The sequence below is a fragment of the Notothenia coriiceps genome, unplaced genomic scaffold (assembly GCF_000735185.1).
Source record: "Notothenia coriiceps isolate Sejong01 unplaced genomic scaffold, NC01 NC01_scaffold00029766, whole genome shotgun sequence".
Lineage (NCBI taxonomy): Eukaryota > Metazoa > Chordata > Actinopteri > Perciformes > Nototheniidae > Notothenia > Notothenia coriiceps.
This window is the reverse complement of record NW_011362467.1, coordinates 31,132-47,851: the sequence shown is the minus strand read 5'-3', so window position 1 is coordinate 47,851 and position 16,720 is coordinate 31,132. Positions and strand designations below refer to the sequence as shown.

At 41.0% G+C, this 16,720-nt stretch overlaps 1 protein-coding gene across 1 annotated transcript in view; it reads left to right on the top strand.

The window, feature by feature from the left end:
- Positions 1–15,888, top strand: part of LOC104959042 (disintegrin and metalloproteinase domain-containing protein 12-like) — a 73,216-nt gene extending 57,328 nt beyond the window's left edge. The window contains exons 12-23 of the mRNA XM_010786893.1: positions 551–728; positions 2,705–2,794; positions 3,406–3,601; positions 3,695–3,803; positions 4,323–4,521; positions 6,658–6,735; positions 7,925–8,033; positions 8,338–8,473; positions 8,723–8,837; positions 9,997–10,239; positions 13,027–13,190; positions 13,978–15,888. Of these exons, the coding sequence (XP_010785195.1) occupies positions 551–728; positions 2,705–2,794; positions 3,406–3,601; positions 3,695–3,803; positions 4,323–4,521; positions 6,658–6,735; positions 7,925–8,033; positions 8,338–8,473; positions 8,723–8,837; positions 9,997–10,239; positions 13,027–13,190; positions 13,978–14,047 (1,687 nt within the window). The 3' untranslated portion in view covers positions 14,048–15,888. The remainder of the gene's footprint in view (positions 1–550; positions 729–2,704; positions 2,795–3,405; positions 3,602–3,694; positions 3,804–4,322; positions 4,522–6,657; positions 6,736–7,924; positions 8,034–8,337; positions 8,474–8,722; positions 8,838–9,996; positions 10,240–13,026; positions 13,191–13,977) is intronic.
- The last annotated feature ends 832 nt before the right edge of the window (positions 15,889–16,720 follow it).

Below are 16,720 nucleotides of genomic sequence, written 5' to 3'. Positions count from 1 at the left end.
GGTGTAGACGGAGGTATTAAAACTTAATATAGTGCTTTTTTTTATTAAAGATAGTGTCTGCACATATCATGCTCACTTGACACACACACTCTTATCCAAGGCACTATATTATTGGAGATATAAAGCCACAGGCGGTTTGTAACAAAGCTTTTGGCAGAGAATGGGGGGCTGTGTGCTTTTCCCCCTCTCTGTCCGCTCCAAAAACAATATTAAAAACACCCCATCCCCGTTTCTCCCAAATATAGGTGTTTCAAGTCTAGAAGGAAGCACATTTTGGTTTGATTTTTTATGTTCCCCTGTCTCGTAAAATATGCCTTATCAGATCTCCCTCTCTCCATGGAGGCAGACGTCACCGAGACCCTGTGCTGTTCGCCTGCCAATGGAGCTCTGGAGAGGTTGCTGAGCTCTTGTGGTTAATTGATTTTGTGATTAGCAGCAATTAGCACTGATTACATCAGACTGAAGAGGACCCTGGTGGGTGATTTCGATCTTATTCCTCCACTCTGTCTTTGTTTGTATCGCTCACAAAGAATTGTTCTTTTCCTTACAGGTATCCGTTCCCCACAGTGTTCAGCAGCTGCAGCAAGAAGGACCTGGCAGCCAGTTTTGAAAAAGGCATCGGGATGTGTCTGTTCAACATGCCTGAGGTCAAGGTGCTCTACGGCGGGCAGAAATGTGGCAACGGCTACGTGGAGGAGGGAGAGGAGTGCGACTGTGGAGAACTCGAGGTGAGCGTGCTACTGTATATAGACCTCCGACAATTAGCAGCATTCTGGTTTTACGCCCCTTCTTTCAAAATTGAAATATCTGTATTAACTGCTACCCACAAATCCTTGTTACTATGTTACCCACATTTGAGAAATTAAATAAGCAGAAGCGCTAGTAGGGGTTTCTTTAGCGTAACTGACAAAAGTATGGCACAAACCAAATACTTCCCATAGTAAAAAAAAATTGTTCACCGTGGTTTCAAAGCTAACAGCGCATAGCTCTCGTAATTCAAATACAGTCTTCAGAGCTCAGAGATATGAGTGTGAATGTATTCATTCCCTACACTGAAGATGTGTTCGGGAGGATGGTTGTCTGATGGTGATACAATTCATTGAGAGGAAACATTGCTGACAGCTCACCCTGTCAGCCGGTGAATAATTTAAATGAATCTGCATTGGCATGCACATACGTAATGGTGGCACACATTGCTAACTGCTCTGACTGTGGGATGATAAAACGGTTAATCACGGAGCAGCTGACAATCAGTGGAGGCAGGCTCACAATAACAGAATTATGAAATATGAAGGAGACATCAATTATGACTTGGAAAGATATTTGAATGATATAATAGCCTGAGTGCGAGGACGCCTTGTCTCACACGATTTGTTTACACCTTTTCGGAGTCTTTTTGTGTTTCTGTTCAGGCTTCAGCCGGGGGGTTTTGAAAGTGGACTTGTCCTTCAAAACAAAGAACTGACATAAGCCCCTCAGAACTGAGCCAGCAGCGATAATAAAGCTCTCCACAGAGTTGAGCAGCATCCTGCCAACCCAGGCCAGATCAGAGCGCTCAGACAGCATTTCTCTCCTCCATTAAAAAGCCTCATTAAAAAGCCTTGGTCCTTTTCATCACAATCACAGGCAACTTCTTTTCAGCATGACTCCTACGCCTCCTTTGGCCCCTGGGACCATGGGAAAGGCCCTTAATAGTTTTCAGGCTGAAAGAAGTTCTAGGAAGGCCCATCATGTCAGCTGTGTCCCCTGCCAGCTCCGGCCATCCACTTCCTCTTTATAGCCGAACAGTGTGCTCAGACTGCTGCCTAGTGCCTGTAGGGAGAGAGATGACCCCCGAGGGTCCCGTCAGCCTGCCTGTGTGTGAGATCGTACATGCACAAACAGACACACAGACACATCTTATGAGCTGAGTTTTGGTTGAATACTTTCTTTAATCTGTATCAGAAGGCAGAGAGTTGCTGATTGGTACAGGGCATCGCTCATGGTAAAGGCCAACATGAAACAGATTGGTCTCCATGGAGAATTGGGAAATGTTAAAGGGATGCGCAGATATAGTGTGTGTCTCACTGATGGGTTGAACGTAGCAGACTGCTTCACTAGTATCAAGAAAAAGGACTTTCTAGAAGAGTTTCTGCTATTACAGAGAAGCATGTATGGGTTTGATTCCTGGTTGCAAAACGGATGGGGGATTTAAGAATATAAATGAAATGTCAAAACAAGGTTTTCTAGAGTTAAGTCCACTTAATCTTATAATTGTTGTGTTTTTGTTTGCTTGGACTGAGCCCTTCACATCACACATGTTGCCACTACAGTAAATCCCACACACTGGAACTTTCACCCAATATTTTGCTTATTTGTAAGACATTTTCCTTTTCTGTATGTCCTTCTTTTGTTTTTCTCCCCATTTTTCTATTTCCTTTGCCATCCAGCTCATGGTTCCAGGGCTCTAAATGGGCTTGTAATTCCTGTCAGATGGATACACTGTTGTTTTTAGAGAACTAGAAACTGCTGTTGCCTTTCCTCTACAAGGGTACTAAGTTGGTACAGAATCCAGTCCTGCTAGCACTGCATCCCCTCTGATAACAACGTGTGAGAATTTGCTCCGAGGTGAAATATGATCTCTTTGTGCTAATTCTTCTTTACTTTTGTTCCCCCTCACTTTCATCCCATTTCTGCGCTTGCCTTCTTCTATTTCCATTTGGAGGAATGTATGAATCCCTGCTGCAATGCTACTACCTGCACTCTGAAGGGGGATGCTGTTTGTGCGCACGGACAATGCTGCCAAGATTGTCAGGTAGGATGTGTCCCGATTAACCAGGCATGACAGACACTCAGAATCAGAATACCTTTGTTCGTCCCACAGAGGGGAAATGTACATTTGTTACAGCAGGAAAGAGCCAAAGACAGCTTAATGTTAACTAGGAAGCATGCATAAAAAAAAAGAATTAACAAAATACACATCCTGTAACAATTCTGAAGATATAGCAGCCAGGTATATATTACAAAGTCATTAACGGCATATATATATATATATTGCACACAATTTATATTTCACAGCAAGGGATGTTTATTCAATTTTATTTGTATTTACTTTACTTGCGCTATTTAACTATGTTATCTGTTTTATTGTGTTGCCCTGTTGGAGGAGCCTGTGACCTAAGATGTTCATTGACATATCTACACTGTAGCTATGTACAAATGACAATAAAAGCCTTGAAACCTTGAAACTTGAAATTAGCATAGTCTGTATTGTTGTGTGTGTGGGGGTCTACCAGGGGCCGTGGTGGTTATATAGTCTGACCGCTACAGGAAGGAAGGACTTCACTCTTTACTGCCATCAAGCTAAACACATATTATCTAACCTTCACTCTGTGTCTATGTCTTGCTTTCAACATCTGTGTGTAGCTAAAGCCAGCAGGAACTCCATGCCGTGAATCCAGCAACGCTTGTGATCTTCCTGAGTTCTGCACCGGCATCCGCCCCAACTGCCCCTCCAACGTCTACCTGCATGATGGCCACGCCTGCCACAGCCTGGACGGATACTGTTATAACGGCATCTGCCAGACCCACGAGCAGCAATGCATCACTCTGTGGGGCCCAGGTGTGTGCAACTGTCCCCTTCAGCTTGCTCTTCGTCTTTGAGTAGTTCAGTGATGGTGGCCAGCTCCTTCATATGTTTCATTTTGTTTCGTAGGAGCAAAGGAAGCTCCTGGCATTTGCTTTGAAAGGGTTAACTCAGCGGGGGACCCCTACGGCAACTGTGGCAAGGACTCTAAAGGCTCCTTTAGCAAATGTGAAGCACGGTAAGATCTGACGTTTCCATGGAAACAAACAAATGCATTTAATTGTATGAGGGCATATGCTGTAGTTACCCTTCTCCACAACTGAACCACCTGAATTTGCTGCATTTTCTCCATTTTCTTTTTCTTTCTATTACTGTTAAACTCACAAAATCTATATTTTGAAGACGTTACATCGGGCTACTGCAGCTTGAGATCTGCCTTCCTCATATTTTCTCTGACATTCAACAGACTAAACTATTGATTAAAAAAGAAAAACTGACTATATGTTAAACTATATAAATACTCATTAGTTGCAGACCTAACTGAAGGTTGAAGAGTAACCTGGTGAAATGCAGTCAAAATCTTTCAGGTTGTGGTCTGAAACATCATAAACAAGCTGTCTTTTTCGGCTCTTTCCCTAATTGGACAGCAACAGTGAGAGAAATAGAGAGTAATTGTATATCTACACTTTTGGGAAAACAGTGACATGTTATTAAATTATCACATTGTTATTCTCCCTGTTGCTCGTTCTGTTTACAGAGATGCTAAATGTGGCAAAATCCAGTGTCAAGGAGGAGCTAACCGCCCAGTAATTGGTACCAACGCTGTTTCCATAGAGACAAACATCCCCATGCAGGAAGGGGGAAGAATACTGTGCAGAGGCACGCACGTCTACTTGGGTGATGACATGCCCGACCCCGGCCTCGTGCTGACGGGCACCAAGTGTGGAAACGGACTGGTGAGAGCTGAGGCCTGTGACCGTTAAATAAAGCCAGACATGTAACACACTCATTAGCACAGGTGGAAAGTAACAGAGTACATTTACTCAACCACAAGTACTGGATCTAAGTACAATATTAAGGTACTTGTACTTGTTTCACTGCCTACTACTTCATATTTTTACTTCGCTACATTAACCTCTTTTATATACATACATACAGTAAGGGTTAATTGTATACATTCATACCATTCCATTGATACATTTAGAACATTTTCCGGGAATAACAACAATAATTACTATATACAGTATATAACACATTTTAAAAAAGTATGTTTACAAGATGCTTTAGAAGGTGCAAACAAGTGTTAATTATAGAAAGAGCACAATCCTAAAACATAATATTTTTTTAGCAATAAGACCTAAAGCAGTAAAAGACTAATGTTGTGGGACGATATCAAAACAAGTAATAATAATTCAACTTCTATGCTTTTATTTGCTACTTGTTAAGGATATGTTCTCCATTGTAATACAATACTAACCTGCCCAAATGTACTTCAAAAGACATTCCGTTATCATTCCTCCTTTTTATACTCACCATGGAAATCACTTTCCTTTTGTTAGTTTCCTGGTGCAGTAATTACTTCAGTGTAGGAATAGTACCAGAAATAGGGATTTATTTTGGAATGCATATTTTGCACAGAGTAACGAGTGCAGAATCCACCTATTACAGAAACCAAAATCGGATTAAGTGCACATGAAGACATATCATTCAAGTGAAGCATTTGAATACCGCTCATAGTAATGTAAGCTACAGTGTCTGTGTGGAAACACAAAAGCTGGGATATAGGAGTGGAAAAAGTGATGCGGAGTGACAGTCCATGACTAAGACTTTCTAAGAGGTTCTTCAGAGTGTGTCATCTTGTCATTTCAGACTCACACAGCTTCAGACACTCAATTGACTCACCATTTTTCAGTCTATTTGGCATCTTCCTGTGGTCATCAATTCAGACATTGGTCGCTTAAATGATGCAGTGGCTCCATTTAGTCTAACTGTACTTTTCTATGGGATCCGCCCTCTGCCCTCATCTGTCAAGGGTTCTGGCAAAACTCCCAATGATGCCAAGTTCATCTTCACATTCAGCCTGGATATATTTGGGCGTGGTGCCTTTAAGGAGCCACATAATACAACTTTTGAGAAGCTTTTTTAATTCGTTCTAGAAAAATCCTAATTCAGTTAAAGGTCACCTATTGTGCAAAATCCACTTCTTCATGTCTTTTATACATCAACATGTGTCCCCTCTGTGTAAAGAGATTCTGAACGTTTCAGGAAAAAAGATTCACTCACTTTTTGTCCTGATCCACTTATATAAAAACCTGTCTGAAAATGAGCTGATCAGATTTTGGCCACTTTATGATGTCATAAAGTTGTTTTGGGTTGTCTAACCATATTGGCCAATAACCAACCAAGGTAACCCCCCCCCCCCACTTTATCACCTGAATCTCCTCCTAGAGCACCATTGTGTTTTAACCAAATATCTCTCAGAGGGGCTTGGGGAGTGACTCCCTATTTTCATCTAAAGTAAAAGACAGAGAATTGGCACTTTTGAAACAGAGCTGAAACAGAGGGGATTATGGGATGCTACAATGGGTGATCTGTTTGGTATTTTGAGCCAAACACTTCAGAGACATGTTTTGTAGGGTGGTCCTTACTGCCATGTATATTTTCAAATTAATTTGTTATGATAGTCATGAAAGCTCTCCTGGTGAATTTTATTCAAATTCCAACAACATTTACCCCTCCCTCATCAACCTTGAAGTTTAGCCTCAGTAGGGTGGTCCTTAAAATTGAAAGTCGGAAATTCTAAGCTCCAACCCCCAGAATGAATTCTATTAGTCAAGAAAACTAAGGACCATCCTAACGTTTTGTATATAACTTAGAACTATAATATATTGATGAAAAAGAGTATAATAGGGGAACCTTTAATTATATTTCATGTTGCTTAGCTGAAGAGGTTCGTCAGTTGTAAATTGAAAGAAGAAGAAAGCTGGATTTATTGATCTTTTCCCTTTAAAAGATTAAAGGGTTTGGAATATTAAAGATCTTTCCTTGCTGAACTCACACTGTCAATGTTTGTATATCTTTGTCTGCTTCAGATGTGTCTGAATCGTCAGTGCCAGAACGTCAGCGTCTTTGGCGGGCACGATTGTTCAGCCAAGTGCAGCGGTCAAGGGGTGAGTACAGCACCATTCATCGTTTTTCAGTAATGTGAGTTCCTAATGTGATAGCTGTCAATCTCCAACCAGCCCCCCCCCCCATAGATTAGTCGTTTTCCTAATAACCCTTTCCTCTTTCCCCACGGCAGCCCATTTTGGCTGTAATATGTTCAAAATGCCCATTATACGGTGGGTAGGGCGCCATTACAATGCCTTGCCATCAATCATCCTGGTTGTTGAAAGGTTCAATCAATTAGATATAATGGCTTCATTTGTGCTCAGATTTAAGTGCCATTCATCATACTCTAAGGCAGTCGTCCTTGTCTCAAAAACTGTGTTGAAATCTGAAGGCCAAGCTTTATTTGGATAAACGCTCGGGGCAATGACACGCAGTTTGACTTTCAGCTGGGGAGCATGGATATCGGATTTTTATAAAATGCCACGCATCAAATTCTATGGGTGGTCCCGTTTGAGATAACATATATGGCCCTTAAACTCTGAAGTTTACCGTTTACATTTAAGGAAGTTGCATCAAAGCTGCACAGGAAGCAGTTTTTACAGTCTCTAAAATGCATATACAGATAGTATAGGGCCATATTTTTTTGTCTAGTTCCAATTTTAAGACATTTCTATAAAGCTCCAAGGACTGTTTTACTCAGAGAAATAAAAAGGATGTTACTCCTGGAGGAGACACAGCCCCCCTTCAGGCTCAGATTAGATCAAGATGTTGCCTTGGAAAGAGGCCCTCACCTGCTCCATATTACCCTGCTGGGGAAACCTCTTAGACAGAACCATTCTTCCACTCCGCAGGACGGGAAGAACAGAGGCAGAGAAAAAAAATGGTTTTAAAGTCTGCGCTCGTTTTAAAAGCAGACATCTTTGCCATGTGGATCCTAGCAGTGGTCGACTGCAGCACACAGAGCATCATCATGAGTGTTTGTTGACTGGGATATCTAGCGCTGAGACAATAACCCAGACTGAAAACTACTTTTAAGCTAAACGTATAAGAAGCTTTTTGTACAGTAGTATCCCTTTTTGGAGTTAATCATTTAAAGAATATACAAATGTGAAAGGAAGAACGTATCAAGGGACAACACTGATAACCTTAATGCAAATACCTGAAAACAAGTACTAAACAAAGAAAAGGATAATATTGAATGCATTTTGGGCTCATATCCCAATTAAATGTCGTTTTGGTTTTCTTCAGGTGTGCAACAACAACAAGAACTGTCACTGTGAGGCTCACTGGGCACCTCCCTTCTGTGACAAGGCTGGTTTTGGGGGCAGTTTGGACAGTGGGCCCATCAGGTTAGCAAGTAAGTCAACAACTCAATTACAACAAATGGCTTATTTATTGCAGGTGAGGTCATGTTATGTTATATGTCTTGAGCATTGAATGTATGAGCATTTCAACAAGCCCTAAAACTATAGATTTCTCCACCTCTCCATCTCAAAACTCAGACTTTTTCCTTACAAAAAGCCTGTGTTTTGTGGTAGGAAAAAACACAACATTTGCTGACAGCTTCCGGTAACACATAAATAATTGAAATACAGTTCTGCAGACATATTGGCGTTGAGTTTTACCTTACTGACGGTGATTTCCTGTGTGTTTCTGAGCAGACAGGGCGGGTCTGACAGTGGGCATCGTGGTGGCTCTCCTCATTGTGCTGGGGGCCGGTCTGATCATCTGCATCAAGAGGAAAACAGTACTGGGACTGCTCTCCACCAGTAAAAAGAACCCAATTGAGAAGCTCAGGTGTTTGTTTTTTTAATACCATCATAATTCAATCACTTGTAATCATCATACCTTTTAATCACAGCATTCATACATCTGTGTCAGATGCTGCTGGGTGGGATCATCCTTACAATTGGTCACACTGTGAGGGCAATTGCTGTGTATAATTGATTTGATTTCGTAATTTGAAACATATTACCGTTGTAACTGATGCATGATTAAGAGAACAGTGTATAATCAGAGATGTATCCTTTCCTCTTAAAATTCCAGATCAGTGAGCGCTGCAATCAGCAGACCCTCCTCTCCAATCCAACCTCCGTCGCTGAGCACTGCGTCTCCATCGCGTCCGGCCCCGCCCCTCCCTCACACGGCCATCGTCTTCAAGGTCACTAAATCAAACGTCTTTTCTTGACAGGCTCATTACATACACACAGATGGAGATCTCTTGCAGGTGGAGTTACAGTATCTCCACAGATGATACAGGCTGTGGAATATTCTTCCTAAAATGCCCTGGCTGTTTAGTGAGCACAAACAACTCTCATCAGGATTGACATGTTGTTTTCCCACAAATGGCAGCTCATTCAAATCCAATTAAATCATCTTGCTTTATGTGGAGGACCTGGGGAGTCTGTTGAGAGCAGTGTGTCCACAATACATTTATTGTCATTAACAGCTGCCTGTTAAGAGGGAAATAGATTTATCTGTGCGTTTCCCAAATGAACGAATGTAGATGCAGCGGCTTACTTGAGGTATAAAGTCATCCCGTTACTGATAATTGCCTGACAGAGCAGGAATTCTTTGCTGTAATGGCTTTTGTGTCCAGATCACGGAATGCCCTAACTACTCCATTACTGCGCTGACACGCTTTGTAATGGGAAGAGACCTGTGATCGATGGCGTTAGGGGGTGCTGGAATAAGAGGGGCCGTGTCAGAATTGACATTTGTGCTGCAGGGTGGCACATGAGCGAGGCGGGCTGTTGCGCATTACCGTGAGATTTCAGTTAGCAGCATGTGGTTTTCATTTGGGGTCAACGGTAAGAGGAGAAAGGATGTAAGGCTGTTTGATGTGAGCACAGTGCAGGTGAGGTCATTTTCCAGTTGTCGGGAGCTGTGTTAAACCGCTGCATGAGAGGATGTGTGCGTGCTTTTTATATGTTACATTGTGTGTTTTTGAGTTGTGCACATCTGGCCGGCTCCGAATACTAGGCAGACTCATATTTTGGCTCTATTCTATGTCTGATGTGTCTCAGAAAAGGGAGTGTGTGTGGGCTCTTTAGCTATGTCCACCTTTTGAATGAGGCCAAGTCTGTGCTTCTGGCCCAGTATTTGTTTTTCCTATGATAGGTTACCTGAAGAGGAGTTGGGGAATATTGAGCAGGCAAGTGGGAGCATTTGATTTATACATCTTTGACAGCATCAGGAAGACCGGCAGAGGAAGAGGAGGAGGTTAACATGACATGTTTCTGATAGGAAGCAGACACTCTCTCTTTTACACAAAGCATCTTTTTTTGACTCTGCTGGTTTTTTCTTTTATCTTTCTGCAGCTTCCACACCGAGGTCCAGAGGCGGGGCCCCCACCGCCCCCCTACCCCTCCCACAGCCTGCGCAGACTGCCCCAGTGCCCCCCGGTTCACCTCAGCCACCCTGTCCCTCTGTCTCTCACCCTGTCCCTCTCCCCCGGCCCCGCACTGCCTAGACCGCCCCTGCCCCCCCCTCACATCCACGTGGCACCGAGGGGGGCGTCGTTTCGCAGCGCGTCACGCCACAACTCTTGCAGGATGGTCATGGTGAGTGACTGCCTCGTTCCTTCACTTGGAAACATTTTATTTGACGATGTTTCTCACTGTAATCTGTACCAACGACAGCCCATAATACCTAACCAGAGAAATGATGTTGTTCATTGCACCTTCAGACGGGTGTCACCACGTCGACCAGTTTAATGGTTCTTCTGCGTCCCATAAAAGTATATGCATGGTGACAGTTATGTACAGTCTCATAAAATAACCAGTAACCATAATAATATACCAATAACCAGCCGAAGAGGTAGCGTCATCGGAGCGAGACTTCAATTCTACAAATCAAACCACCACATAAATAATACAAAATAGAGCCAGACGTACAGAGAGGGGAAGACAGACAAGATAAAACAGTATGTCCAAATAGCACAGGGTGGTAAATGTGCTGCCACTGGTATTCCATGGAGTTTAGTTATGGCATTGCAGGCTGTCAAAGTTGAGGGGAAGAGAAAGCCAGAAGTTCCCGGTGTTAAATCTCTCTCACTCAGTGATTCTCAAAGACTCTTATTCGCTTTAATCCTGTTTGACTTGTACCCTGTGGGAAAGTGAGGCAGAGACAGCTATAAGAGACGATCCAAAAGACAGAAAGACAAAGTGATCAAGAGACAAAGGAACGAGTCGATTGATCAAATTTCACTAGAGAAACCAAATCATATACCGAATCCAGTCTCACAAATGAGTGGATTTGCTTTTTTCGTTTTGGAGTGTCTTTTAAAAGCAAAGGAGGATATCAAATCACCATTTTACCGGACAAAATAATTGCAATTCAAAGAAATGATAATTGTAATCATCAAAACATGGTTCGGACTCTTCAAATCGAACTAAACCAAACTGGAATAACCTTAATAATTACCTTACATTTTGTTTGAGAAACGAATCACTAATGATAATTAATATTAATGATTATTTGTTACAGCAAAGGAATTGCGAATAAGTCAAATTTAAAATTGAAGGAGAGATCGAGAAAAGGACGAGATGTGGCTGAGAAATCATCGTTGAAGCCTGAAACAAATCCTGGGAGTAGCTGACAGTAAAAAGCCTCTGAAGACAGCTCTGTAAATGATGCCACAGGGGAGCTGAGGTCAAAGAGATGCCCCACCAGTGTCAGGCTAATTAGCGCTGAGTTAAACGGAAAATGACATTCAGGTCTTGCACAGATTAATGGAGGGGTCGCAACGGTTCTGCCTTTAAAGCACAACATTGTTCGAGAGCTCATAAATGTAACGACAGCATATGATGCAATAAATCAGTACTCCGTAAAAAGCCTCACAGAAGGACACCTTTAGTTTGCACTGGTATTTGTAACGATCGTACAACGACGTAAATTAAAGGGTCCCTATAATGTCAATTTCAGGTTCATATTTGCTATTTGTGCCACTACTGTGACATTTTTACATTGTTTAATATCCAAAAAGCTCTTTATTTTTCTCACACTGCCTGTGCTGCAGCACCTCTTTTCACCCTCTGTCTGAAACCAGATCCTAGTCTGCTCTGATTGGTTAGCTGGCTGGCTCTGTTGGGATTGGTAAATCGCTTATAGATGACCTGCCCTTAGCCTATCACGTACAATGTGTTGGAACGATATCCACTAAAAGCGCAAGTGTTACATAGTGATGTCATTATGTAACAGAAGTAAACAAAGGAGTCCAATGGAGGTTTTTCAGGCAGGAGGGGGAGTATGTCGGAGAGAAACTCTGGAGGGAACATTGGGATTGTAGCCTTTGTAGACCATTTACATGCACAAAAACCTATATGACACACTACAGGAAAACCCCCAAAAGCATAAAGGGCCTCCTTAATGATCAAACACTACTGCTACAGCTCTAGTGAAGGTGTTTTCAAAAAGTGCATAATAATGTATATAAAATATACACCTTCAAGAACCATTGAAGAACTCCATTTATTAGACAAAGCTTCGTAGCTGTCATGCACCCTTATAACAGGTAAAGTGCTACAGCTCTTGGCACTGTTTTGACTTCAGGAAGAAGATCTTTCCTCTCAGCGGCTCCTATTTAATGTCAAAGTATGAAACTCAAAGTGATGCCTGTTGGCAGCAGACATCCCCGACAGTATCTTTAGCAGCTGTTTGGCAGCTCCATGACATTGATAAAGCTTATTCTTTTTCCTCCCAGAGTGAAAGCTCTCTGCTGGGGGCATGGAAGAATTGTCCAAAGGGAGAGCTTCACCTGATGTAGCTTTTTAGACTGGGGTTTGTGAGAATGAACATCTTGTGCCTTTCAATCACCGTATCAGACGTGTTTTTTTTTTTTATTTGCCTGCATTTTCACTTTACCAGCATTTGTTACTTTTTTTGGATGGAGTCCCCATTGCATGAGAGTACTGGCCTGTCAATGAGATGAATTAGCAGCGGTTCTTCAATAGAGCAGATTGTCATGATGTGGCCTTATGGATGAAAAGGAGATACATATCCTTCATTACAGACAGAGAGTTAATTTTAACTTTAAAGGAATGGTGTTTTGAATTGGCAAACCTCATTCCACGGGTGAGTGAGGTCTGAGGTTCGGTTGTTTGGCTCTTTCTTCTCTGTGATGTTTGGGGAGGTTTCTCTTCAACCAAGGAGGAAGAAGTGAATGGAGAACAGATGGGGAGCAAGGTAGCAGGCCTGTATCATGATCTCAGTCCTCAGGAGAAGATTAAAACCACATGACTCTTCCTCTCATGGAGAGTTGAGAGGAGGACTCTTCAACAGGCCTGAGCTGTGAGTGCCACCTGGTGGAGAGTCTCTGGTATTATTTGTTTGTTTCTGTTCTTTTTCAGGAGTTGGAGAAGCCCAGTCCTCCTCAGAAACCCCTTCCGGCCGATCCTAGGAGCGCTCGTGTGGTGCGAGGTCCCTCTGTAATGCGAGGGGCCTCGGCTGTTTGTGGCCCCGCACCAACACCTGGTGTACCCAGACCTTTGCGGCCTATCCCACATCCCAACAGGTGAAAGAGCCATACGAATTATACATAAAACTACCAACAAATACATTATTTATCAAACTAAAAACACTAAAACTACAAGACCTGGTTGACTTTAAAAACTATCCCAATTATGTTTAAAGTCGCAAATTAACAATTACCTCATAATGTCCAGGGACTTTTCACATGGAGAGAAAACATACACAGGAAGAGGAAACTGCATTTTTTTTTTTTTTAAACCTTCATTGCATCAAAACAAAAGGTGTTCATCTGTGGAATAACTGTAATGATGAGCTGAAATACTGTGCAACTTTATCTAAACTAAAACTATTATTTGGAATCCAAATCCTGAATGGTTATGAGCAGGACCTGTGAAGTGGTGCTGCTTGCTATTTCTTGTCGTTGTATAGTAAAAGTTATTTTTTGTTATTGTTTTTTTGTACAAAATTTTTTGTTTAAAACAATTAAATATCACGGATGACGATGACATAAACTATGATTTTCATGAAGAATGTACGCTAGAGAGGGTAGGAACAGAAAGGTTTCTAAACTTCTTCTTGCCCCTTTTGAACATGACAGAAACTATTTGAGAATATTCTTTTTAAATGTGTATACCTTGAACGTTTTTCTTTTTTTTGCTTCTCTTTGTTATAATTATTATTATTGTTTGTTTTGTTTCTAACATGTTCAATAAATTGACTAATAAATACTAAATAAACTCCAACCGTCACAAGATATATGTAAACACACTGCTGAAGCTGCCACACTCACTAAAACATTATTTTAACACATTTTTTTCTCCTTCTTTTAGACCCAGTCCCAAGCAGCCTCCAACACTACCAAAGCCTTGCATAATTGCCAACGTCAAATACAGCAGCTGAGACTTTCGCCGGGATGGGACAATGTTGTGATAAGACACTTAAAGAATTTGCACTATGAAAACTCTGAAATCCTTAAAAAAAAAGATGGCGGCTTCTCTGAGTTTTGAATCAGGAGGTCTGCCGCGTCCCTTTTGGTGCTCTGTCCCTGAATGGTGCTACGAGTCTGAGCTCAGGTACATGTAAAGTATTTATATTGTGTATTTATTGCCACGCAGTGCACTGTGCCAGACACTTTTACTACACGGTAGCACATTTTCTTAATTTCTCGTTTGCATCAGTTTCATCTTTTTTTTAAAGGGCAGTCACGGAAAGGTCTCAGAAATCGAATCCAATATGTGATATTCTGATTGCAGAGATGATTTTATTAAATGTGTTTAAATGAAGGGAACCTTTTACATGATGGTTTTGATCTGTAAACTACAGGTAGAATTGGAAAAGGAGTATTGTGCAATGATGAACAAAAACACTTCTAGTTCATTTAAAACACAGATGGGCTTTTCTTGAAGAGCAATGCTCACCGTTTTGATAAGGCTTGAAACAACTACAGAAAAAGAAAAAGCGATGTTACAGCAATGTGTTCTGGGGAGAAAGGGCTGATTTTTTTTTCAATAGACAGCTGTATTCCAAGTCTGTCTCCTCTGCATTTATATTTCGGAAAGGTAACAAGTGGATTTGGGAAACTGTCACTTCGCCATTTCCTTTTTTTTTAACAAGACCCAGGAGGCTCACTCAAAGGATCTGGGTACTGAGGTATGGACTGAACACGGATCCAAAAGAGCGAGATCAAGGAAGCATTTTTTCCTCAGAGGGAGTAACCGTCTCAGAAATATTGCCCTGCTTAAGGTCATGTGTGTTTTTTAAGAGTCTCCCTGTGTGCCTGTCTACACGAGGACTCTGAGTGAAGGACTTTCTTAAAGCTGAGGCCACGAAGGAGTCTTGGAGGCACTGAGGTGTGGATTACAAATCATGATTTTATTGTAACGGGGACACATGTCTTGATTTCTTTCTGCCACTAAAGTTAAGTTTCATCTAAAGTAATGTGGCATTTTTCTATATTTTGTACTTTTTTAATTTGGCTATTAAGATAAGTGTTTTTTAAAAACAATCTACATGCCAGATATACAATCCTACATAAACTGTATTTTGAGTGATTGAACAGTCTTTCATCGTTTTTGCAGGATTATTATTTTACTGAATTGCAGCGCTGCATGTATACATTCACACTGAGCAACTTTTCCTTTAAGCACAGCTCTTGTTCACAAATATGTAGGCTGAAATAGACTTTGAACTTTTCTTACTTTTGATACTGCAATTTTGTTTAATAATGCACTAGTTTTAAACTCGGTGCTTTGTTTACTTTTGCTTTTTCAATGCTATGTGTCCATGTAGGCAGTATTTGAGTCCTGTCACCTGAATGTATGTTAAGTCCATATGTTTCTCGTATGTTGTGTTACAGGTGAACACATTTCCATGGAGAATGCTTTTTTTTAAATGATTGTTTGATACATTCTATGTAAAGAAAACACACTAAGTATCTGGTCATGGTAATTTGAACACTCATGCAGTATTAGTAAAACAGTTTTTCAAGCACTTGAGAACGTTTTTGTGTTTGATGTTTGTGGGTCATGTAAAAAATCTACTGCATATTTACATACTTATTTTCAGAAAGGTTACAAGCTTTTTCCCATTTGGCACTGACATTCAAAGCTCATTTGAAACAGTCAAAAGCAATTTGCTGAGGTCTTTGTAAGTGATCCAAATACTGCTTCAATCGATATTAGATTGTGTGTTCACTGCTGCCCATCAGGACTCTCAGCTGCTGACCTGATGGAGTCAAGTGTGTGTGAAAGGATGTTCAGTAAACAGTACAGGACAACAATCGAATTGCTAATGAGAAATCTAAGAAGCTCCACATGCAAGGAAGGACACATATTGTGAATGATGATCTCGTAAAAACTGACCCAAAATCCTCTTGTTTTGCAAAAAAAAAGTTGCAACTGCAGACAGATTATATTTGTAAAAAAACGGGAGCAAGCTGGGATGCCATAGCCTTAATTTTGTTTAGGGCTGAAGGCTTAAAGCATAATTAAGTCATTTACATATATTTGTATGCTTTAATATCAGACAAGTAAGCTATATGTTTACAGAGAGTAGAGCCAGTCAGGCTAGTTAAGTATCTGAACAAATCTAATTCAATATTTAGAAAGTTTAGGATAACTCAATTAAACTCACCATGTGTGGCATTGGACAGATAAGGACTAAACAGCTCCATCGTGTGGACAAGCTGCAGCCTGCTGATGGTTAGTGTTGTACTCATGGTTGTACTGCGTTGTTGAAAAAGTATTTGTAATAGTTTTGTATTTTCTAATAAAATCGTAGCTCAAAAGGGTAGCCTACTTGTGGTTTTAGAATCACAGATTTGTAAAAAAAAATAGTCCACCAAAATATATTTTTTATTATAAACTGTTTTATTCACAACACGTGAATAAAACGTTAACAAGTTAGATAGTGTGTCATATTTATGGCTTGAGATAGCCTACTTAACATTAAGCTATTTTTAATAGGTATGTATTGTGTATTAATCAAGAGAGGGCAAGCCTTGCATGGTGATGAACCTTTTTATTGATTATGAATATTCATATTCCATAAGATTTAAATCCTTCTGTTTTTATT